The sequence below is a fragment of the Stegodyphus dumicola genome, chromosome 8, assembly GCF_044657685.1.
Source record: "Stegodyphus dumicola isolate Sdum_Otavi_A_Nest chromosome 8, ASM4465768v1".
In the NCBI taxonomy this organism is placed as follows: Eukaryota; Metazoa; Arthropoda; class Arachnida; order Araneae; family Eresidae; genus Stegodyphus; species Stegodyphus dumicola.
Window position 1 is genome coordinate 52,542,100 of NC_140775.1, and position 26,872 is coordinate 52,568,971.

The following is a 26,872-nucleotide window of genomic DNA, read 5'->3' on the forward strand; positions in this document are numbered from 1 at the left end:
TTCATCTTTGCATTATCGCTGCCGACATTTGAATTTGTTATGACAATAGAATTACTATGGCAGCTTAAATTAAAATTAAATTGTATAGTCTCTGACCACTAGTCTGTGTTTTTAGTTTGAATTTGACTCTTGTTTAATTACATCACCACGAGCTGTAATTGATTTTCTTAGCATAAGAACATGCCTTTATGTTCTAAGTTCTTTTTAAATAAGAAGATTATTTAAATCTTTGTTTGACTTTGTAGTTACTTTGAGACATAGCGATAATTTGTTTCACATTTGTGTGTGTGGGGGGTATATTATTTTACTTTTACCAGATCAGGCAAACCCTCATAGGTATATTGTGGAGAGGTTGACAAGTTAAGAGATAAAGCACACAGAAACTAGTGAGAACACTGGTTTTTGCATATTGAGACACATTTCCTAATTGTTAGAAAAGTTACTAAAAGAGAAGAAAATTGATATAAATTAGCCAAAATGTCTGGGAAGGCTTCAAATTAAAAAGACACATAAATACTTTGTTGTGTGTTGCTTCAAAACATAATTATCCTAATATCGTTTAAGAGAAATGTCATAATTACATTTATTTTAAACTGTGAAATTTTATTAGATTGTGAATTTAATAGGGCTTTTTTAACAAATATTGTTAAAAAAAATAATAGTGGCCATGTAAATCCATAATGAATGAGGCTATCTAATTACCTAATTCTATTATCTATAACTAACTACTTACCCTTAAAAATTATTTCTGCATATTAAAGCAAGTTATTGGTTTTCATTAATTCTTACCGTGGTCACATGATAAAACACAAAAATGTAAAAATTCGTGTGCAACGTATTCTTAGTGAGACTTGAAATAATAATTAGAGAGACTTAAAATAATACAAAACAACTTAACACCTCTAGAACTTTAGTGGCTTATTGGAACCTTAAAGTACAGTGCGTTTAAAAAAGGGGGAGGAACAGTTCCATTTCTTCCATTCAACTGGGCCCATTGATGAATTTCAAATTGCGTTTTCCATGTCTCGAAAGCGCTATTTAGGATACGTATTAGATTTCTATATAACATTGTTCTAATTGACTCATTGTATTTTGACACAAAATCGGAATGATAGAATTTTGGGAGCTTTTATACTCAAATCAAAACAAACTGATAAGGATGAAAAAAAATGTATTCATTTCCTAGAAAAAGAAGCAATTATTAAACTGCAAGCTAATAAGATTCACCGCTTTCCCTGAATAACAAAAGTTTCAAAATTGTCCATCATAGCATCAGTCCTTAACAGAATTCTCTGACAACTCGGTCAAAAAATTTGAACGGAATCTGAGAATCCATTGACGTTTTTCAATTCAATGTTCATGACAGTATCCTAAGATACACATATATTATATTCTCATAGAGTTGAGTGTCGCACCTCTTTCACATAGCCATTTTTAGAACACATAGAAAGGTGAAGTTAGAGATAAAGAAGACTGTGGAGTCTTAACGTTCTGAATATGGAGGATTTTAATGGGCTATCATTTTTTCGTTAAAACTTGCAGAAATTTTGGGGCAAATATAAAAAATACAAAAAAATTTCAATCGAAGATATTCATGAAGTTTGTCATAATCCAGTTTCCATATACCTGAAAGTTCACTATAACAGTATAAAATAACATTAAGTGTACAGGAAACTGGATGGGATCAAAATTCATTCATTTTAGTAGGGCTTGACTGTATTGTCTTCCCAGATAAGATTTATTTTTGTGGCAAAAGTGAGTAATTCTAAAAATAAAATTTTATAGTTTCCATTAGTTATTATCTAAGAATTATTTGAAATGCTTATCTAAGTGAGATGAAATGTTTTAGTAACCCTATCCTCGCTCCTTTAGGAAATGGAAGAACCAGGTGCTGATACAACTAAATTTGATCTGTTGAATCCTACTGTTGTGCGTCCACCTGCTGTTGATTCTAGTAAAAGCTCTGGCAATGGTTTGGATGCTGGCGATATACTGGTAAGTTAAATTATCATATGAATAAAATGCACATGGAACAATGTACTGAAACATTTGTGGCTGTATTTCTATCAAGCATTATAAATTTTATTATTCATTGCTTTTAATATTTTAATTTGACATTTAACAAAATCTGCAATGCTTGAAACACATCTACAAAGCACATCAGGCATGTTTTTATATGATTGATCAGCTATTCTGGCATCTTCTTCACAGAGAATCTTTTAGATATCAAAATTTTGTGATGGTGTGTGTGAAAAAAAAAAAAAAAAAGAACTGTTGAGTTGGCGGCATGGGTCTGAGATATGCATTGAGTGTGCTATCAACAGGGTTGCTCATTCATGTAAATTGTGTGTTATTAGTGGCCAAATGGAGGCTTGTTTTTTAGCAGACTGTATTGTTAACAATGTATATTATTGTTATATTGCTAATCATATACTTCCTGGTACATATTAGTAGTTCGTCCCTTTTCCCCCTCCCCCTGATGGTGAATGGTGAATATACAAATTTTTTATCACTGATGATCAGCTCTGATGAACTGTTTTAAAGGCATGCCTATGAATTTTACTGAATTTGTTTTGTATGTATATTTAATCTTTCTATTGTTGTATTTGCAAAATTTGTTTACAAAGATTATTTTTAATAAATATAACTACTCTTTGAAATAATGTTTAGTTGTAATTCTAAATACTATTGCTGTAAAATAGAAAAATTTTTGTAACCAGCATCTGTGGACAGTTGCTTCCACTGAAGGCCAAAATAGTTTAGACCTGTAGCTGGTTATTTTAGGGAGTACTTTTTTACTGTGCAGCACATAGCATTAAAATGTGTCTTGATTTGGTCCTTATGTATATATAAGTTGGCCACAAGCAGTATTGCCAGATAATGTGATTTTCTGCAAATTTTCTACTTTGGACTAACCTGCCCTACTAAAATTTATGGCTGTGCAATTTTGTGAATTTTTTGCTGCTCCATTTTCATGTGCTTTTAAAAAAATGTGTAAATGTATTGTAAAATATGTACATATTAAAATAATATATGCCTGTCAAAATTAATTTATTAAATATGTAATAATTTAGGCTTCATAACAGTTCATGACTAGCTATACTGCAATAGTAGTAAATGTGCACTCAGTTTTCAACACTAGTTGCTGGTGTTTCCACATGTTTGACTGATTGCTTTGGTTAATATTAAAATATATATGTGTGTGTTTGTGTATATATAGAGAGAGAGAGGGAGAAAAAAGTAAGAAATTTAGAACCTTATATTTTACACAAAGACCCAAAAAAGTCAAATTCAGTATCAATAAATTTCAAACTATCCTATAAATATGCAAAATAAGAATTAGAGAAACGTGAAATTAGAACCTAAAAATTATAAAAACCTGAAAATATATACCAAAATGTGAAAAATAAAGAAGAGGAACTCAATTAAATCTTAATTTAAACTCAGTTAAATGTCATCAAGAGGAGGATATATCAAACTCAAGAATAAAATTTGACTTTTTCAGTGAATTTAAAATTGAAAGGAAAAATAAACCAACAAAAAAGTAAAAACTTACTAAGAGGACGAAAACCAATTGAAGAAAATTCCTCTATTTCTACATTTTAATTTAAATTTTAATCTCACATAGTGTAAAAATTGCTTAATTATTTAATTTATTCAAATTTGAAATTTCTTTCAGTTGGTTGTGTTTGCTGTTTTATTAGGACATCAGAGGTCATGGGAGCTCATGTATACATGGAATCATTACTTTTTTAGCCTTTGCGTGCTACTTTAACTAAAACATTTCTGGCAACTCTGGTCACTTGATGTAAATTAAGCGCAAAGTTTTAGTGATAATGCTAGAGGCATGGTTTTGTTCTTATTGTCCTTGTAGTAGAACTTGATGAGCATCTCCTGGTTTTCCTGTGAGGCTGTTTTTTTATAGAGACCTAAAAAAATTTCAGAATTAAAAATTCTGTGAAAAGTTTACTAGTGAACGAGTTTATTTTTCAAAAACTTAGTTGAAAAATGTAGACACATGGTTACTTGGTGATTGAAATTCATGTGATCTGTAATATTTTTATATAAATAAAGAGTTATATTAATATTTGTTTGGTTCCTTATTTGTTTAGCCTTTGAATGAACCTGGCTTAGAGGATGATTCACTGAGTTTTCCTTTGTCACCAACAAAAGAAAGTTCACTACTTGATGAGGTAATTTCTAACCCTTTACTGCAGATGAAGCCAATTTGATTTTTTAAGATATTTTTAAAAATACATGTATAATTACTAGCATATGTAAAATTATTTTATTAATTCATTATGAAGATTCAAATCTGTTGCTTTTGTGTAATCTCAGTTGTTAATAGGGAAGAATCTGAATGTATTTTCCTTGTATTGTGGTAAAATGATGACTACTAGAGCCACCAGATTTTGAATACACATAGTCCTCCACATGAATTATGATTTTTTTAAATTTCCTATTGTGTATGAAATTAGGAGTTTTTGATTAAAAAACTCAGCATTTTATAAGCGATTTGTTGCCACCTTGCAAAGCATAAGATATGTATTTTGTAAATTATTCTGAAAACTGAGCAATTTAAAAGAAATTTGTTCATTCAGCAAAGTGTAAGGTTCTTTTTATTTAATCAACAAAGTTCTCTGTTTAAAAGAAATATGTGGCTATTGCATGAAATAAAATATTTTTATTTTCTAAGAGTCAGTATGGCAAAGCATAAAATTTGGCATAATTATTTGGCAAAATGTAAAATATTTAATTTTTCCTTTCTAACTACAATGACCTGAGAAATTACATTAGCTAAATTATACTTTTTTTATTTATAACTATTTTAGGTCGCTAGTACATAATATGAATGGGGCAAGCCTGTTTTCATAAACTGTAAAATTTTGATTATTTCTAAATATTTTGTAATTAGTTTATTTTCCTGATAATTGGTTAAACTTATCAGTATTAGTAGTTGCTATTTGCATAAATGGGAAGTGATCTGACATAATTTTATATTTTTCTGCTAGTTAAAAGGATCTTTTCCATTTACATTCATTATATTTGGTCTTTATCTATGTGAACATGAGCCATTTTTGCTTAGAAACTCATCCACGAAGGCGTACCTCCCTGTAGTCAGATGGTGTTTGTGTGTTTTGCCATATTCAAATATAATCTAAGCTTGATCTTCATTTGTTATTTATTAGTTAGCTATGTCTGGTTTTTCATTTATCATAAGAGTTTATATTTGAGATTAAATCCCTGACATATATATAACAGATTGATTCTTGTTCCTCAAATGTGATTGTTTAATGTGTCTAGCATTTTTCAGTATAGTGCAAATGTATGCTTATATAAGATCTCTATTATGCATCTGCACGTAAAATATATAGGTTATACGTATGATGTAGCTAAGTGGTTAAGGCTGCTGAATACTGATAGTTTGACTCAGGTTCAGACCCTAGGGAACAGGTTGATTGTATGGATATTTTCATGGTTTTCCCCATCTGTAATAACCTGTAATGTGAGTCAGTTTCTTTTAGAGAGTGCTAACCAAAGGCTTCCTTTCCTTAGACAGATTTCCTATAGAATAGATCCTCATGTGCATTGCTGTTTTAAAATAACCTAAGCTAAACTATGTGTATGAAGTTTATAGTGTAAATACCTAAAGATAATATATGATGAACATGATATTTTCATGAAATAATTTATCTTAAGGTGTATTTTTGAAATCACGGTGTTAAGATTTTAGTCCTAACACAACAGTAAAGATACATAAAGTATTGCATTAAAAGTTTTAATTGCAGTGATATGAAATGTGTACTGAAAATTATAAAAAATAATTATAAAAGTGCTACAACAGTGGTTTTCAAACCTTTTTTGCTCCATGTACCTTTCACCATTGCCAAAAGATTATTCCCCTTCCTTTCGCAGACTCGAAAAATGCATATACATCTATTTAGATTAATTGTGAATGCATTTTTATAAATTAAATAACAAAGTGTAGAAAATTTTGATAAATTCAAAAAAGAATAGTGTTTTTTTCTTTTTCTTTCTTTCTTTCTTTTTTTTTTTTTTAAATTTATGAACTAAAACTAAATGCTAATTAGCTGAATAAAAAGTTGACCAACACCCTAAAGCCATAAAATTTCTCGCCTTCCCTTCAGGGTTGAGAATCCTGTACTACAATGTAAATGATAGATTTATAAGGCAGTTTAAAAACTATTTAGTTTTGGTTCTGAGCATAATTAGTTTTTAAAAGTTTTAATCAGCTGAAGTACATTACAATAATATATACTTGGAATCACAGACAGTGAAACTCATCTTCGTGTTTCTTCCATTATTGGAATCTTTTCAAACCTAACCCACTAGTGTTAGTAATGTACTGTAATAAATAATGTACTGTAATAAACACTTTAAAAAAACTGAAATCATTTAAAAAAAAGAATGTTGTAATTTCAGTAGATCTTGCTTACCATTATCATCTCTTAATTTTCTGGAGACAATTTAGCATGCCATGTTAATGTTTATTAAAATGTTAGTTCTTGAAGGAAATTTCTGCTCCTGTACTTGCTTTAATTAAAGGTCCTGGAAAAATATAAATTCGAATTGTTTCACCAGTTAATGTTATTTCATGGCCCGGTTTGTCAGTGCTTAATTCACTGTGTGGCTTACCACATACGTCTTTTCAGATAGAACATTTAATTAATGTTTTTGTTGCTACTAGATTTGGCTGCATATTTGTAATGGTGAAATTTATCAAAAGTGAAGCATGTTGACCTTCATTCCTCTGTAATTTTTTTTTTAAATTTTTAATTTATTTTATTTTTTAGGGGGGGCTTCTTTAAACCTTGTGACCTAACCTTTGCAAGATTAAAATTTAAACTATGAAAAGTCCTTTAATTTAATGTTAACATACTAAAGGAAGGGTAATGCGAGTTTAAAGTTTTTAACTTTTCCCATTTCATGGAAATCTCTTGGAACAATATCTCCCAATCGTATTGTCAACTGGGACTATTTGTCCCAATCGTCTTGGATATTATCCTTTCTCAAAAAACAAAACTAAAATTTATGGTAATATATAATGTGATTATTACAAAACATAAGCTCTGCCACATGCACCAGTTCATATACAACAAAAATTTTCATATGTTTCATAAACATAATATATCAGCATGTCCACTAATTGGACATATTAACCCACTGTTCAATACAATTGGAACAATATATCCCACAAAAAGCATCTATTCAAAATTTCTTAAACCTGACATTAAAAATGTTAAATTACTACTTAATAAGAACGATAAGAACTACTTCATACTAAGCATGCCTTAAATATAGTTGTATTTACTGTAAAACATAAGTGCACCATTTGCAATTTTTAAAATGTCAAGTTTCTTTAGTCATATATTTGTTTTCTCATTCCTTAAAAATATTGCAAACGTAAAAACCCATTTGAAAGTTGGCTCTATTTACCCAATGGGCAATGAAATCTAATCTCTGGGACGTATGTGCCCATTAGGTCTGAAAGGGTTAACTGTATCAGTTGATATAAACAAATGCTGCTGTTATTGGTGATTGGTAATGCCGCTTTTTTTTTTCAAATTGGGGGGTCTAACTTTTTAGAGGCTTTATTTATTGCTCTTGGATTCCCCCCTAGCCTTAAGAGGGATATTTTGTATGATTTAAGAAAGTATTTTTACACCAAATGGCAAAACAGAAAGTGTATTAATAGAAGATATACATGAAAATGATAACTGATTCTTTTTCTCACACTGATGACAAGTAATGATATTTTTGCAGAACTGACAAATGATAGTTATAGGGATTCTAATATGGACATATTTATTTGTTTACATACTCTTTTGCAAAAAAAATCAAAGCACCGTGAAGTGGTTGTTTTTTGATGAAATTGAATATGTATATAACCGGACGCAGGATGGTATCAACATATCGTTGAGCTTTTGAAGATGTATGGAGGATGACTATGATGACCTGCTTCATAAGAAATAGCGCCCCACACCATCACACCAGGGGTTATTGGTTGTATGCCTTGTAAGGCTGATTGGGACCGCTGGCCCCATCCTCTCCAGACATGAACACAGCAGTCATCGCTTTAAAAGTGAAGCGGGGTTCATCGCTGAACGCTATAGAATGCTAGTCTGATGACAGCCATGATTATCGGCTGCGACACCACTCTAGATGACTCCGCCGATGTTGTGGGTTCAAAGGTAAACGTCTTAAAGGCCTCTGTGAGCGTAACCCCACCTCAGACAAGTGCTGTGAGATGGTGGACGGCACCTCAGGATTTATAGACATGGCTGTAATGCGTTATAAATAGTTGACAATGATACCATTGGGGCAGTTTGGGCTTGGCGAACAATCATCCTATCTTGTCTTGTATTTGTGATCCTTGACCTTCCAGAGCCTTCATTTCATTGGCAGTATCTGTACGCTGCAGGTGGCAAGGACGGCCTATTGCTCTATGACCACCCGGCGTCACGAAACCCTACAATGTGACCACGTTCAAAGTCGTTTAGTTGTTAGTTAGGTCTTTGATATAGTCGTAATGGCATTTTTAGTTGCTTTTTTTACGGAATTATAATGGCAGCAACAAAAAAAGGTAAATTTTCCTCTTCTGTTACTGGATTTATATCCTTGCTAATTGCACACTATGATCACAATTCCTGTTCATTTGTCTTGAAACTTTGATCATTTGCATATTCGATCAAGATGTTATTGCATACCAAATTTCGTCACGAGCGCAAAAGTCCTTTGTGCTTCGATTTTTTTTTGCAAAAGAGTGTATGTTTGAGGTATGTCAAAAATTATACATGCTAATCTTTATGAAAGAAATTTTTAATAATTTTTATTTTTATTAATATGCTGATGATAAGGTTTTAAAATTAATTCTGATAAATACCTGAGTGCTTCTTTCATAATGTACCAAAAATTGGAGCAATTGGATAACAAATTTAATTTGTGCGAATTGTTTCCTAAAGTTAGGCTTAGCAACACGCATTGCCTGTTCCCACAAGACAATGCATCTGATTAGTATGCCATCCCAAAGAGAGTAGTTCGGTGACAGCTGCCAGTTGCTAATGGGTTAAGAAAAGAACTTCGAGATTTAAGTTTTTATTATGCATTACTTCTTAAATTTTATTTATAGCTTCATATAGATGTACTTTTAAAGACTGCACTTTTATTATTTGTCGTTAAAAGCAGATATGATATTCCCCTTTGTTTTCAGTATTATGTTTATGTGAACCCGTTTTTTTCGTTGTTAGAAAATTGAAGAAATTTTTAGGATGTATTATATATCTGCTGGAATGTTTCTGCTGTCAAATGGGGAAACAAGTTAAATAATTTTTTAACATTGATTTTTAAATAAACCTTTTTCTTTTTAATAAAAGAATGATGCTTTTGTTGTTTTTTAATAATTACGTATATCACTGTTACCTCATTAATATATCTCAGTAATTAAAACAAAATCTATATCTATGTTTTTTCTTGTATCAAAGGAATTTAGAAGAGGTTTAGTATGGATTTGTGACTTTATTAGTAAGTAATTAAAGACAATCCATTATCCTCATTAAAGTAAATTTTGTTTTACAGATTTTGACCTTAGTGCGAAGGATGATGTTGTTTTTCATCACATAGTATAATTTCAAATTAGGACTTAATGATGTTAATTTTATTTTCAAATTACATTTGACATCCATTCTGTTTCGATACTTATTTTTTAAGTACACCAAGGCTGAGAACACAGTTTCACATGTATTAATAACGTGGCAAAATGCATTAAAAATTGTATCGCTTTTCCGCTTACGCTTCGCTATTCCTTCTGACAGCGCAATCAAAATTAATTAGTGGTACAGTTTCAAACACTTTTTTAAGTGTTTGAAAAGGCGAATGAAATTTCAATTAAATTATCAACTTCTTGTTCACTAAGATTAAGCATTTTTTCCTTTTCAATATCGACAGAAAAAGGGTCTTTAATCCACATATTATTTGAAGGAATATCCGGAAAGTAGTCTTTAAAAATACTCATTAGCTACGAAAGGTGTAAATCTTCTTCATCGTAGTTTGAATGAGTTTCAATAAATTTATGTAATGTTTCAAAAGATTTAAAATTTCCTTTTGAAAGTCGTTCTTTCCACAGAGTCATTTTTTTAATTATTGCAACAACTTTTTCCGATACTTTGAAAATATTTAAACCAAAGCCTTGCAAATTAAAATTCATTGAATGTAGCAAATATGTCGCACAAATAAGCTACTTTTATTAACCACTCGAAATCGTGGAATCTATCCTTAAATGGAAAAATAGCATCTTTTTTTAGATAGTGGGTGTTAAGAAATCCAAAGGCTTCGTCTTTTAGCTCAGACATTTTAAAACGTTTTCTTTTGAAAGCTATTGTGAATTACAATACAAAAGGAGGTGTTTATGATCACACCCCATTTCCTTGCATAATTTGACAAAAAGTCTGCTATTTAATGAACAAGATTTTATGTAGTTTACACATTCTTCCGAAGTCACGTTTAAGTTTAAAGGCATTTGTTTTACTGCCAACGTTTGTTTATGGATACTACAGTGCACCTCTACCAAGTTAATTGCTAATTCTTGAATTTGTTTAAACAAACATTTATGAAGCCTACCCATTGCACGTGCACCATCGCTACTTGGCCCAACACACTTCATTCAATCAATACCGTGACTAGTGACAAAATCATTGGTAGCCTTAAAAATTTCATCCGAGGTCGTCAATATATCTGATAAAACACATTAGATTTGCATTATTCTCGATATCTGTGCTTTCATCTATTTGCAAGGGGAAAAAACTTGTTCTTTTTACTTGAGAAATTAATTCTTCTAAATGTTTCACACAATCATCAATTCTCCATTTAACAGTATTATTTGATAAAGGTATCGCCGAAAATAAACATTTTTCCTTTATTCCGCATAAATTATTTGCGACAATTTTCAAAGCGGGAAGTATTAATTTTTCTCCAGCACTATGAGGCTACCCAGTTTCAGCTATTAATTTGGAAATTTCAAAAGATGTCAAAGTGAGGTTCTTATTTGAATGGTGCGGTAAGAGTGTATTTTTCATTTTTTTTTTAGCAGCAATCAATTCATTTTTCTTATCAGTAAAAAAGTTAATTGGCTTATCAGAGTACTCAGAATGGAGTGTGTTTAAATGCCATTTCAACTTTGACAGTTTCATACTTTTATTTGAAAGCTGCTCATTGCAAATGACACATAGTGGCAAATAATTTTGACTGCTGCCGGCAATGAACCCCAAAGCGTAAATATTCATCACAATAGTTGCGAGTCCAAGTAGTTTTACTCTTGTTATTTTGGCGCTGTATATCTGCTTTATGTGCTTCAGGCAGTTTCTTCACGATCATATTTGGCTTTGCTCGTGCTTAGTTGATCATATTTAAATCTGTGGTATTTCTTGATTAACCATTTATCCATTTTAAAAAAGGTTGAAATCTTTAATAGAAAGAATTTGTTTATTAATGATTTATAAGAAAAAGTATTTTTATTACTTACCAATATGAAGTTGCTATTAATAATAGGTAATAATAACTATTGTCAAATAAAATAGGTAACAAAAATTCAAACATAACCTTGTTTTGATACACCTGAGTTTATGGCGCATGTACCGGAGAAGGCATTGAATGACGAATTGAAATCAGCCAATCAGAGCATCCGAATTTAAACGGTCCAGTAGGAAACAGTGGTAAAGGGTTGTCACCTGCAGTTCTTGAAAAAGTTTCGAAAAATATTATATTTAGAGCAAAATGTTATCGACCTGGTGCCGGGTAGCAACACGCACTTTGGGAATTGCTGTTCTATACGATTTCAATTGTATTTTTAATTTTAAAAAAGTCACAAATCCATACTAAACCTCTTCTAAATTCCTTTGATACAAGAAAAACATAGACATAGATTTTGTTTTAATTACTGAGATCTATTAATGAGGTAACAGTGATATACGTAATTATTAAAAAACAACAAAAGCATGGTCTTTTATTAAAAAGAAAAAGGTTTAGTTAAAAATCAAAAATTAATGTTAAAAAATTATTTAACTTGTTTCCCCATTTGACAGATATCGAGAATTGTTTTTGTTATATAATTATTTTGCAATTTTTGTGTATGAAATAAACAAACAACTTGAATTTTGGTTTTGTTAAAAAATGAAATTTGTTTTCTAAAAAAAAAAAAAAAATTTTTTTTTATAAGGTGGGTCGCAAAAAAAATTTTTAATCTGATACCGGGCCGTGGTCAAAAAAGTTTGGGAAAGGCTGGTATAGAAGCATTTTTAAGAGTATTTTATTTTCAAGCAGTTTTTCCACAAGAAACACTCTTTTCTCCCATCTGCTTCAACCTACAACACACTTTTTGTATTAAAAGAAGATAAAAATTTTGTTTTGTAATCTGCTAAAGTTTCTAAACTTTATATTTAATACATTTCTAGATATTGAAATTTTAAATTTCTAAGCGATACATAGTCCAAAAATTGAATGAGTCCCCCCCCTCTTTTTACTGTACGGAAAAACACTGTATGGGGGGGACATTTTTTATCTCCAGTGGGCGAGAACTTTTAAAGATATGCTCATTTTAAAATTATTTGGGGATATTGTTGTTGAACTGAATTTAAGTGCGAAAAACATGATCTCTACGTATAATGAAAGAAAGAGTCTTTCGTTCATGCTGCGCGTAAGCTAATAAACCCACGGCTACGAAATGTGGTACATAGGTGCATCTAGACAAGAGCCAGTGCACCTCGAAGAAATTTTTTCGAAATTTAAATTCAAATTTTTTTTTTTATTTATATTTTGTTACGAAATCGCGTCATTTTGAGACATAATGGGGGCTATAGGAAAGCGAGATTTTACTCTACACACTCCATTTTCACATCATCATGAAACATAAGCACTTGGCTTTTTTACGAACTTAAAATAAATTTTGTGTTTCAATAAATCAATTAAATACGAATTTATTTAACAAAGTGTGCTTAACACCTTTTCAACGGGGTTTTTTCTACAAAAAGTTTATTTTTAAAAATGTACAGTTTATTTTGCTTTGATTTTTGGACGTGTTAAACTTTCAGCCTTGTGACTGCTTTTACAAAAAGAATTTTGGAAAAATGATATTTTGTATTTAAAAAAAATTTTTTTAATGAAGCTTCTGAGTCCACTTCTCACATCTTTAAAAATGTGATTTTGGCAACAATTTTCCTTTCTTATTGTTGTTGATAAATTTTTATGATATCCCATCATTTTGAATAGTTTCATTCTTTTAGAAATATGAGTTTGGCAACAATTTTTCATCATATTTCTTATGTGACTGTTTTTAAGAGATTGGCATATTTCATTGTCATTTTTTTATATATATAATACATTTTTATTGATTTTTTTGATAAAGTGCTTCTGCAGAGTAAAATTCTGCGTGGAATTTTTTGTTTTTTTGAGTTTCTTTCATGTTATTTTTTGCTTGTTTCACTATATGCAAGATATTGAAAAGTTTTGCATGATTTTTTTTTCTTCAACGGAAAGTTGGCTAATTTTTTTATTAGGATAATTAATATTTGTATTAAGGGATATAGCTTACTTCACTGTAATTTTTTTCTCTTGAAAATATAAGATAAAATATCATTAATTATACTTTGCTCTTCAGAATTTTTTGTTTTTTGTATTCTTTTATGTTATTTATTGCTCATTTCACTGTTTTTAAGATACTGAAAAGTTTTGAGTGATTTTTTTAGGAAACAAAGTTCTTAACCTCCTTTATACCATTTGAGTTCTTAAGATTTTGCAAAGGGAAGTTGGTTAATTTATTTGTTAGGATAATTAATATTTGCATTAAGGGATATTGCTTATTTCATTGTAATTTTGTTATACATAATAACTTTTTTTTTTTATAAAGTTGTTCTGAAGAATAAAATTCTATGCAGTTTTTAAATTTAACGTTTGGTGTTCCCTTCAGCCATTTTTCTGGTACATTTAAAAGCGAGACGAAGGCTGGCAGCAAAGCTGCTAGTATTTAATAAATAAAGGTAACACACAAAACATTAAAAAATGCCCCTTTGGACTTAATGTAAAATCTGAAAGCTTTCAAATTTTATTATTATTATATTTTTTAATTCTTAACTAGTATGGCATTAGTTCTAAAGATGTAAGCATTTTGTTTGACCTAATTAATTTTTAAATAATTTGAACTTAAAACCAGTCACATAATAGTATAATGCTAAATTTGTTCTTATCAAGTTCAAGTGTAATGAATTGCAGTTAATTAAGTCAAATATCTCTGTGATTATAAATTGAGCGGCAAACTTAGAAATTGCTAGTTTTAACAGATTAATTAAACTTTGATGTAGCTGTTGCTCATTGTGGAACCCTAGTATTTCAGTCATAATTTCTGTGAGGAGAAATATTAAATAACTGATATTGTTTTTAATGTTTTGAACTATTTGTAGCAAGATGATTACCCCTAATTTATATAGGCTATTGAAAAGTAATTCAATAGCCTATATAAATTTTAATTACACTGTATAAATGGTAATTACATATATAATAAAAATAGTTTTCAATGAGTTATTCTGTGGCATTAATCCCAAAGGAGACTACACTGTTAGATCACACCACTAGTCAAGAAAGGGAAAAGCATGTTCCATGATATTTAGTCTGAGGCATGGGGCATTCAACTTTTTTATTATTTATTTTTTTAAAAAAATATATTTAAACATTCTTTTTATATTTGAAGGGCTTTGTATTTTGACTCTTACTGCAGCTACGTTATGAAGTATCGTATTTAGCAACATAAGGCAATAGTTCATTCATTAATCATGGCCGTGGCAGATATTTTCAGGATTTCACAAGCTGCAAAGCATGTGATTGTATATCTTCTGAATGTAGTGAAATTATAAATAAATGAAAGGAATGTGTTCAAATTCGAGTTGCGTGATTTTTCAGCCACTTCATATTATTAGTTAGTCATAAAAATAACTATTTCTATCTATGTAATTATGTAATAAAAGTAGAATGATAGTTAAGAGAATGTAATTTTATTTTATTACTTTCAGATTCCATATGAGGTTGGCATCATTCGCCAGTTTCCATTTTCTTCTGGACTACAGCGGATGAGTGTGATATGTAGGACTCTAGGATCAAAGCACATGGATTTATATTGCAAAGGTGCTCCTGAAAAAATATCATCATTGTGCCTTTCTGAAACAGGTATTATTCATGTATCATATTTAAAAATTAAGTCGCTAAAAATAAAGCAATTTTGTTCAAATCTAAATGTAACTTAAACAGAGCAAGGTCAGCATCTTTTTTTTAACATTTGAATTAGTGACTAATTTACAATAATAACATTTTGTCTGACTTACTTAACAGCCTTGAGTCATGTGTTATTTTGCTATTTATACTAGAATGCTCTAAGTAGGTTTCAATAATTAAGTCAATTGCAAAATTTCTATTTATGCTTTTTGTCATCTGCGCCGGTAATGAAATCTGGTAGTTATAATGGAATTTTGTAAATAGCATACGAATTGCGATCCTCTGTGTATTTCTTTTTGGAATATTTGAAAGAGGTATGCAAGGAGGATAAAGTGTTATACTTTTTAATTGATATTTTTTCTATTTCAGTTCTACAATCAGAAAAGAAATACAAGTGCTAAAGATTTTACCATTAAAATTAATTTTGACTTAATTTTAATTTTGTTTTATGAGTCAACAGCTATTTTATTCAGAATGAAATGAAATAATTATATATTTTTTTTTAAATTTTATATATATATATATATATTAAATTCTAAATTTTTACATGTATAAGCTTTGAGGTTTTCAGATTCAGTAAAGTTAAAATTACTAATTAGAATTATCATCGGATTGAATTTATTATTGTTAATATTGTAACTTTTGTTAGTTTCATTCTAATATATAAAGCATATGTTTTTCTCTTACATAGCTAGATCAAAGAATACCGATGAATGGATATTTGTTTTGATGACTGAATAAATCTAGTGATACAGAATGTATTTTCATCATTTTTTGTTGCTGATGTATTTTTAATCAAGTTAACCATTTCAGCATGTAGACCTTTTATATTTTCACAGTAACTGATGTTGATAGTTTCTGTAAACAAACTTGTGGTGGTAGTGTAATTTTAAAGGTTTTTCCAGGTCTTTTTGTTAGTAAACAAAGTCTTACTAGCTTTAGTAACGCATTTATTTTAATTACTTAAAATCTTTTTTCTGCAGTGAGATAATATGTGCTTTTAAAAAAGATTTTTTTTTTTTTAAATTTGTCATAACCATGCATTGTCAAGCAGTTGTAAATATACCAGTCTGTGGTTTTGTTTGTTGCTTAAGTTCAGGAGAAACGACGTTCGGTGTAGTTGGTGTCACTGACAAAAGAGTTGAGATCTAACGGATGGCAAGTTCCATAGCAGTTCCTTTAATCATAGCTGCAAGAATGAATGTACAATGTTCTTCAATTCATTTAAAAAATAATTTATTACTTTCTGTGATATCGGATTTCTAACTAGGCAAGTTTTAATTGTCAATAAATTATGTTAAAAAAGGCAGAAGTAAAATCCAAGGAAGAGGAGCGAGTGTGGAGACCACTCTTTCGTTATTTTTGTCTGTCGCAAAATGCAAAGTTAATTTATTATAAGTTTCTGTGGAAAAAATATTGTACTATTATTAATTAAATTGTTCTTTCTCAGAAGATAGGTCAAAAATAGCACTATTAGTCTGTCAGTCCTTTATGCCATGCTCAAGTCAAGCAGATAGTGGTAGAACCCTATTTCTAGCCAAAGAATTAATTGTTTGAAAAATTTGACTGCATAAACTGCTTTTGCAAAACAATCTTTTAATGGAAGCTAATTGCTGTACTGCTGTATAAGGTTTAAATTTCAAACAGAATGGGTATTTGTAAAAGTAGTTTTTTTTTTTTTTTTTTTTTTTTTTTAAATTTTATTTTATTTATTTATTTATTTTATTTATTTATTTATTTATTTATTTTAAATTGGGTCTTATAAAAAGCATTCAGAAGTTGGTGGTAAGGGAAGAGGTATGTAAGACATTGGGTTTCTGTTCTTTAATATGCTTTCATTCAAAACTGGAATTATGGTTTGGCAATAAATATCCCTTACTTTTTGCACTCGTTGGGACTCGTTCAAAAGCGATTCCGGATTTCCGATTTTTCTGGATAATAGATCATCAATTTAAATCTGGTAAGATGGCATGGAGAAAGTATACAATTAAAAATATGAAATCATGATTTTTGAAATAAAGAACAATTATGATCTAAAGGATATCAAAATTTACAAAAAAAGTGTAATATTTATTTGTTTGCTTTATTAAACATTTCTTTCTGTGTAAGTTGTTGAAGTTGCTTCCCCAAAATTCAAAAAGGCTCCTTTTCCTTATGCCATATACAGTTGACTTTTTGCATAATGTCATACTCCTCCCATAAATTTGAGAATCCATTTTTTGCAGCAATTCCACTTTTTTGTTTAATGGACATCGAAACATGGTTTTGCTTTGTAGATCCTTTGGTAACTCCAGAATTGGAAACTCTTTTCGATATAATTGAAAGTTCAAGCTTAATTTCTATAAAATTGCTGTAATAATAACAGTCTGCAAAAAATAATAAGCTGGATCAAATTAGAAGATCAGGGAGCAGCGCACTCTGCTACATTAATTGAAATGTCTTAGAATCAGAAGATAATTTTAGCCTAGCTTAATAGCGTCCATTATACATTATTGGCTGTCTATCTCAAGATTGGCGATGAAAGCCAAGTTGAGCCATGTTCACTAAATTTTGTCTTGCTCCTATTGTGTGCTGAATTAAACCTAAATTGTATTAGTTATTTAGTATACCTACGTTTATTTCTTGTACATGCTTAAAACAAATCTGAGTCCTGAATAAATAAACTCCAACACATACTTAAGGCTTTATTTAGGGCCGGCGCTAGATACCACCTGGTGCAGTCTCTGAATTCTGTCACAAAGTGCCTTCATAAGTTCTAAATTTTTGTTGTGCCTAAACTTTGGATCGCAGTGTTAAATTATAAAGAAGTTCTCATTCGTAAACTCTGCCGCCGCTTCAGGGTTTATGGTTAATAACGTATCATTTATTCATTATAAAATTAGCACTAAATGTAATCTTTTGGCCTATGAGTTTCGGTAACAAAATCTATTTTTAGCATATGAAAAGAAATTTTTGTTGAATTTTTTCTCGTCAACATTTCTTAGAGCATTTAAAAAATCTATAATCATCTTCAAGCGTAATGTTAGCAGAAAAGGTTGCCTTACTCTTGTTTTTCAAATACTAATGTAAAAAAAAAGTTTAGACATAACTGCTTGAGTTATTACCGAAGCTGTCTTGTATTGATAAACATGCGGTGATGAAAGCAAAATATAATAAGTAATGGCTCGTCAGGTGGGTATCATGGATATAAAATAGGTGAATGTTTCGGTTTGAGACGTAATGCCAAGCAGACACTCAACTACGGAGCCAAATTATTAATCTCACAAATTTATGCTTACAGGATTGTTTTTTCATAACGATGTATTTTATTTAGTGCCTAACTGAAATCAAGAAGCACATGCGTAAAACATACCCCCCCCCCCCAAAAAAAAAAAAAAAAAAAAAAAAAAAAGATGCTTTGAAGTCCGGATTTTAGATCATTCCGCATAATGGATGTTCGGACTTTGTACTGTATATATTAGAATTAAAAAAATTACCAAATATGCCAAAAAGTGGGTGTGTTCCCTTTATTCATCAAATGATTGTTACATAAACTGTTTCATTTTCGAATAAAAATTTAGAGGTAAAATATTCTTTCCTTAAGCTTCTTTTTCTTTTTATTTGAACAGTATTCATAGATCATTGTTCAATTTCTAAATTGAACTGCTAGAAATGTTAAGGTTGTATTCTTTGTTGGATGCACATGTTTTCTAGTGTATTTAGAGTTCTCAACTTAGATTGATCGCTAGTATAGTCATGTACATGTATGTGCATGTGAACTGTAACAACAGATGCACACTCTTGCTGCTGACTTTGATAGTTTGCACTTAAAATTGGGTAGGAAAAAGATGAAAATGTCATACAGGATTTCATAACAGCCTGGGTTAAAAAGTTAGAAGAAGCCCTCATTTGTCCCACGTTATGGATTTTGTCCACTCTTGCTCTAAGCTATCTATGGATCAGCAAGACCTTCTGTGCTACTGAAATTGGATCCAGTCCACCATCAAGCTCTACAGATTTGCTGTGGAGCCTTCAGAACATTTTCAGTCCAGTAAATTGAATTTACAAGGAAAAATAAGGCTGATGATGATATTCCATGAGCAATTGAGTTTATATGTCATCTGTTTTGAACCATCTTTGGAATTCAGATGCAAGCAGTTGTCCATTGATGTTCATTATAAAGTAATGTCACAGGCCTAACATCCTGTCCGAAGGACAGGCTTGGTAAAGCACTGGTGTCTTTACCAAGCCTGTCTTTCATGTATCTCACCTTTTGATCTTCGCATTCACTCACTGATTGAAGAATTCAACCTAAATGATCTGCATCCCAAAAACTTTGACATTTTCGGTATTGCTCCCTGGCAAGAAGTGAACATTCACCTGCTTAACATTTTTGGAGAACTAAAGAAGAGCAGTACCAATGATATCCAATATCAACAAATTTTCCTAGAGCATAGAAGCAGTTATTCTAACTACAAAGCAATTTTTACTGATGGCTCAAAGAATCATGATCATGTCGAGGCAGCTTTTGTTTGTGATAAAGAAATAAAGAGTAGTAAACTTCATAAGGCTGCATCTGTCTTTACTGTGGAAACTTTTGCCATGTTGAATTCCTTAATCTTTATCTGTAGGCAAAATAGCAGAAAGTTCATCATTTACTCTGATTCTCTGAGTGCTCTTGAATCAATAAATATAAATACGTGCCACCCTTTGGTCCTAGAAATTTTAAAGGCACACCTCTGTTTGAGAAACGCAGGTTATTATATTGCATACTGCTGGGTGTCTGGACTTGCTGGCATCAAAGGCAATGAACTCGCCGATATCACAGCAAAATCTGCTGATATTACCTCAGAAAATGATGTCCCTTTTACAGACATACAGAATTACATCAGAGCAAAGATCTTGTCCAGGTGGCAACAATACTGGGAATGCCAAACTCTGAACAAATTAAGGCATGTAAAACCCAATTTGGAGTACTGGGAGTCGAGAGGGAATCGGAAGGAGGATGTACTACTGACTTGCCTACGAATTGGTCATTGCAGACTGACACATCAGTATCTCTTAAAAGGAGATAATGGGCCTATTTTTGGCACTTGCAACGATCCCGTTTCAGTCCATAACATTTTAATCTGCTGTCCTGCTTTTAGTCAGAAACGTGAATTTTATTTTAACTCTACAAATGTTATCTTAACAGATCTCATTGGAAGAAACCCTCACATCAACCTCATAAGATATTTAAAAGACATCTCTTTTTACTATATGATATAAACTACATTTTATCCTGCTCTACCTGTTGCTAGAGCATTTCTCGGTCATTTCTCCATGCCTTCATCTCATTGGAAGAAACCCCCACATCAGCCTCATAAGCTTTTTTTTAAAAAACATCCTTTTTTACCATATGATTTGAAGTTATTTCCCTTTTATCCTAATCTACCTGTTGCTAGAGTGAATGGACAATTCAAAGTTATTTCTTCATGCCTTCATCAACATCTCAGGTCCGTTTCATCAATTCACTTGATACATCTTGAATTTTATTCACCGTTTGTCTGGTGCATAATAACCCTCGAGGTTTTGTGCTATTAAAAAATCAATCAACCAACCAACCTGCTTTAAGCAGGGTGCATTTATATGCATACAGGCATGTGCAATTTATGTCATTAATATAATCATTCATACTTTTATTTTCAGTGCCTGAAACATTTCCGGAGTTGTTGAAAGATTATGCTTTGCAAGGTTACAGAGTTATAGCATTGGCTTATCGCAAATTAGATCCAAAGCTAAGTTGGCATCATGCTCAAAAAATTAAACGGTGAGTTCTGTTTTAAAAATTATTCTTATGCCATTTTAATGTTTCAGATTGAAGTAACACTTCTTATTAATTTTTATTTTAGTGATCAAGTTGAGAAAGATTTGACATTCTTGGGGTTGTTAATAATGCAGAATACATTAAAGCCTGAAACTACACCTGTTATAAAGGTTTTGCAAGATGCAAAAATAAGATGTGTTATGGTCACAGGTAATATGAAGTTATACTTTAAAATTAGTACATGGACAACTTATTAAAAATATGAAAACAAACTTACTTTTCTATGCTAAATAGGAGATAATATAATGACAGCAATGAGTGTAGCCCGAGATTGCAATATGATCCCAGGAACAGACAAAATAATGATTATCAAGGGCACTCCTAGTGATTATGAGAAACCAGCTCATTTATATTTTGAGTATGCTGAAACTCCATGTATGCGAAATTCAGATTCTACTATTTCGGAAGCAGTTTCAGTTGGAAGTTGCAGTCCCATGGTAAGTTATCATCTAAGCTACAAATTTTAATTATTTTATAATATCAGACTCATATATCCAGATACTTAGTCTGATATATGTACTCAAATTATGCCTAAATATTAAATTTTGTGAAATTTGGTGCAAAATTTACAGAGAAATTCAAAATTGCCGAGGTTCCCCCCTTGCAGTTTGCAGCAAGAATTATTCACTTAGCAAACTTCTTAATTTATCGCAACCTCTTCCCCCCCCCATTTTTACATTGTGCACGAGGGGGAAAAGTCACATCGTTCCTACTTTCAAATAATTTTAACTAAATGCCCAAACCGCATTTGTTGTTTTGGGCATTTAGTTAGCATTCCCATAGTTGTTTTGGGCGTTAGCACATTTCACGCTTTCAACAAATTTCGAAACTCGCCAATATATAAATTCTTGTATATCTTTGGAAATTTCAAATAAAAAGCTCTAATTTTTTTTCAGGTATACTTAGAAATACATCTACTTTAAGATCATGAAAAAAATTTTATAGGTTATAATTCAATTTTTTTTTGTAAAAATTTATAAAAATTATTTGAAAATACAAATTTTAAAAATAAATGCCTAAATAATTAAAAATTCGCCATGTGTTTGGAAGGTGTGTGTGTGAGATTATGGCAAAGCCTCGAGGGCTATCTGCCTAAGGGGAGGGATGCCTTCGTGGAGGACTTTCTAAGGGAAACTAGCTTGTATACACGTTACACATGGGGAAAACCATGAAAACGCCCATGCAGCCAGCCCGTTCGTGGGATTCGAACCTCGGACCGAACTACCAGTGTTCAGCGACTTTACTGCTCGGCCGCTGGTCTGCCTGTGTTTGGAAGGAACCTAAATTTCGAAATGTGAAAGGAAGGACCAAATAAGTTTAATAAAAAGAAAAGACATTAATAAATATGTACCAAATTCAATTAACATTGAGGAGCTAGAATTTTCAAAGATATTGTTTTAAAAACTACTCGTGATTTTTACGAAACTTAGCAGTTTGGCATAATTCGAGTCGTAGAATCAAAATATGGAAAAAAATTGGCATGTCATTTCAGAAAAAGTCCGATTTTGTGTCAAAATACCTATATTAGAACAATGCTATGTATAAATCTAATACATGTCCTAAGTCATGCTTTCGAGACATGAGAAATGCAAGTTGAATTTAGTCAATCGACCTAGTGGAACGGGGGATATAAAACTGTCCCCCACTTTTTTTTTTTTTTTCGCAGTGTAGATATAAGTCAGCTGTGTTTTTAATAATTTATATGTAGCTTAAAAGAAAAAATGATATCTAAATACGGTTAGTTTGAACTGAAGTGAACAGGGTGCATGCTTGGTTTTCATGGTTTCCTTCTATGTAACTGAATACAAGAATACAAGTTAGTTTCCTGTAGAAAATCCTCCGCAAAGGCATACTTCCTCTTAGGCATATAGCTCTCAATAACTTTGCCATATTCCAGTTATCTAGCATAACCATTTCTGTCTGTAGCATCACTGATAAGTAACAAACAGGCTACAAACATGTCAGTAAGTTCCATGTTTGTAGCGGTGCATTCAACTCGAAAATCATGCACAGAAGGAGGGTTTATACTAGTGGATAGGTTTTACCTACTGATCTTAACAGCATCTTGTATCACCTCAATATACTGTTTCTGCTTCCTGCAAAATCTGCTTATTTTAGTCTTTACATTTTAATCAGATACAGTCAAAAGTCGTTAATTCGGACACCCATAATTCGGAATGATCTATAATCCGGACCTCAAAACTAAAAACTTTCTGCGCATGCGCCGCGTCGACACATGCGCATAGGCGTTTACGCGTGCGCGTAAGACCTTTTACGACTGCGCATATGAGTGTGCGCAAGTGCAGAATACGTTTTCGCGTGCGCGTTTTATGTATAATGGACGTATAAGGTAAAATTATCTAATTATCTATTTCAGTTAATGTTGATGATTGCGTGGTTCCTTAATTTTCGAATTGGATCCGGCTTATTATTTTTTGCATACTGTAAGAGCAATTTTATAAAAGTAAGCTTAAACTTTCGATTATATCAAATAGAATTTCCGATATATATTTGTTAATGTGTAAAGGATCTAAAACGAAAGTATGTTTTGAAATCCGAAATCTGTTTATCAATTTCACGCTGCTCGGCGGGGGGATCGCCGCGGTGGGCGCGTAATGAATTGGAAGTTGATCTGTCAACACTATCCTTATCTTCAGCGCAAATGTTTTTATTTTATTTGGCTTATAATTCCTTACCAAATGTAGTATTTCATCTCGATATGCTCCGTCTTTGATATGATTTAAAACAAGTTCCTCGTCATTATAATTCGCTTTCGATAGCGAAGAAAGTGACAGAGGTTATTGAAAGCGAAAAAATTTCGATTGACAAATTAGTCGGTGTTCTCGACACAGCAATTATAGGACTTGAACAGCGGAACTTTGTAACTGAACAAGAAATTATGTCTGTTTAATAGAATTAAAGAGAAAGTATTATCACATGAAACGAAGCAACTTACATTGAAAGAAATGTTTAATAAAGTAAACATATAAATGTTAAGCTTTTTCTTTTTGCAACTTTTGATACCCTTTAGATCAAAATTGTTCTTTATTTCATAAATTACGGTTTCATATTTTTAATTTTAGAATTTCTGCATGCCATCTTACGAGATTTAAACTGATGATCTATAATCCGGAAAAATCGATAATCCGGAATCGCCGAAGTCCCGACGAGTCCGGATTAACGACTTTTGACTGTATTTTAGTATTGCCTTAAGTAAGCAAAGTGAATACTTTATGATGTCTGTCTACTGTGCTCGATGTATAAATATGTTTAAAAAAACAAACCAGAAGTCACTACTAATGCAGCAAGACTATCTGTAAATTCCTTGAACTAAATGTGTTGAAATATGAATTAAGTCCAAATGTATGCATATAATTCCTATGTGAGCTCTGCATGATATGCATTAATATATCAGAAAAGCACAGAGCCATTAGATTTGTTATAGCAAATGACTTCCATTGTTACTGAGGCATCTTATTTTATTAACTCCTGCATCCAATATTGAAAATGAATTGTGAAAACCGGGTTTCTTATAAAGTTTTGTTTTAAATTTTATTGATTTATCGTAGCCTAAATGACAGAAAATATAATTGAAAATTCAATCTTTCATTTGAAGGAGACAGTATAAATTCAAGTATAAATGCTTTTAACAAATTTTTTTTTTTTTTTTTTTTTTAGATTTATTTTATATTTTTTCAGGAGAGCTAATTAATCATATTTTAATGAATCACTTTCTTCAAGTACTTACTCTTTTTTTCTTTGTAGCTGGACAAAGTTGTTAATTCCAAGAATCATTACCACTTTGTTTTGGATGGGAAAGCTTTTGCTGTTATGAGAACTTACTTTCCTGAAGTATTTCCAAAAGTGAGTTTTAAAAAACATAATTTTTTTTTTCAAAGAATTTTTGCATATACTGATTAAAATATGTAAGATCTGAAGAGTTTAGTTAAAAACTCGGATGTAAAAATGATTATCTCTGATTTTAATCTACTGATTGTATATACAGGCTTTTTTTATAGAGTTTGGTTTTTTCAAGCTAACTTGTAATATTTTAAAAGCTTCTTGAATTGTAATTCTTTTTATGGCCTTAAAAATTGTACTAGATTTGTTTCTTCGTAATACTTGAAACTGCTGCCTAGAACTTGTACAGTTTAGGCTTAACTTTTAACGCTAGAAGTACTGAAGCCATATGAAAGACCATCAGGAAAGGTGAACAGATGTATAGAATTAAATAAAGTAAAAGATGAATAAAAAAATAATTAAGCTATATTGATCATAAATGATTAAACAGTAAATTGTAATATAACAGGGCAATTTGTTTAGGGATTACAGTTTTGTTAAGAAATTTAAGAAAATGAGAAGTTGTGCTCCAGGTGAATTTAAGGCCTGTGTGTATGAGGGTTATTAATACTTTAATTCTCATTATATTAAATTGTTTGATATTCATCAAATTTTAAAACTGATAAATATAAAATTATTTTAAAAAAATACAAAATCTAATTCTTAAAGAAATCATGCAAGATAGAGCTTGTATGTAATACCACTGAATAAAGATTTTTTTTTACAGCTAAAATGTGAGGTCAGCAGTTTTTGTGTTGTATAATCTATATCAGAACAGTTAATTTTAATTAGAGAAGGAAAATATCAATTTTATCGATATTGATAATGGCCTATCAGGAAATTGGAATTTTTCTTATCAATTTAAGAAAGATCAAAACTATCTATGGTGATGTTTTTTAGCCTTGTATTATATCTCATTTTGTTTATATAATCAATTCAGCAATTGTTTTAGAATGTTTTAATGTTTTCCTTATGTAATATGTAGGATATAAACTTCCATTGCCAAAGAAAGTTCATATTTGTTATGAATGTTAACATTACCATGTACATTTTTTATATGAAAAATGTATGTCTATTAACTGCTGATACATTTTCTGGCCCAAAAAATTCAGTATGTAAATTTAAACATGCATGTGTTGAAGATGAAGTAATTTGCTTAAATATTGTGTTATGTACATGAATTATGCTAACTGAACCTGTAACTAATTATTTTAAAACATCTGCAATTAAAGGAATTAATGTAATCTTGAAAAATATGTTAGAAAGTTTAGAATCTATCAAATTGTTGACTTGCTAGGAGATTGAAATCATTATCCTCGGATTGTGAAATGTTCAGTATGTAATTAAATCTTTGAAAGGTGACAGCTTCCAAAATCATAAATTAGTCCTGCATAATCATGATGGCAGTTCTCTGAAGCCATTTGTGCAGTCTAATGGGGAAATCTAATTTAACTTGGATAAAGTTTAATATGGGATGCAAGACCACTTCCATTCATATAGTGAGATAAGAATTCGAAAATCGGTATTAGACAGCTCTATATGAGAAGAAAGCCTTTTGTGAGACTAAGTAATAAGGTTCCTACATGTTAAGGAACATCAAAGGCGCACTAGCTACTGAAGTAGCTGAATGCCATTAATTCAGGCTTCAAACCCTACACTAAATGGAAATTTTCATGGTTTCCCTTCCCCCCCCCCATGTGAAACACATGCATTTTTCCTTAAAAGTTCTTTATGAAAGCATCCATTCCTTAGGTAGATAGCCCTTTCATGCTTTATATAATCCAAATAATGCAATCGTGAAAAATATAAAATTCAGACTTCAGAAAATAGGGAAACATTATGTGGCGTAATGAGCCACAATTTGTATTGTTTAAACATAGTTATAGAACCTGTATTAGAAGGGAATCAAACAAA

General features: G+C 31.0%; 1 protein-coding gene across 4 annotated transcripts in view; it reads left to right on the forward strand.

The window, feature by feature from the left end:
• Positions 1-26,872, forward strand: part of anne (polyamine-transporting ATPase anne boleyn) — a 220,760-nt gene that overhangs the window by 161,517 nt on the left and 32,371 nt on the right. For all 4 annotated transcript variants that reach the window (XM_085821861.1, XM_085821859.1, XM_085821860.1 and 1 more), the window contains 7 exons: positions 1,873-1,995; positions 4,113-4,193; positions 15,075-15,228; positions 20,941-21,061; positions 21,144-21,268; positions 21,353-21,555; positions 24,884-24,982. In XM_085821861.1, coding sequence (XP_085677987.1) covers positions 1,873-1,995; positions 4,113-4,193; positions 15,075-15,228; positions 20,941-21,061; positions 21,144-21,268; positions 21,353-21,555; positions 24,884-24,982 — 906 coding nt within the window. The remainder of the gene's footprint in view (positions 1-1,872; positions 1,996-4,112; positions 4,194-15,074; positions 15,229-20,940; positions 21,062-21,143; positions 21,269-21,352; positions 21,556-24,883; positions 24,983-26,872) is intronic.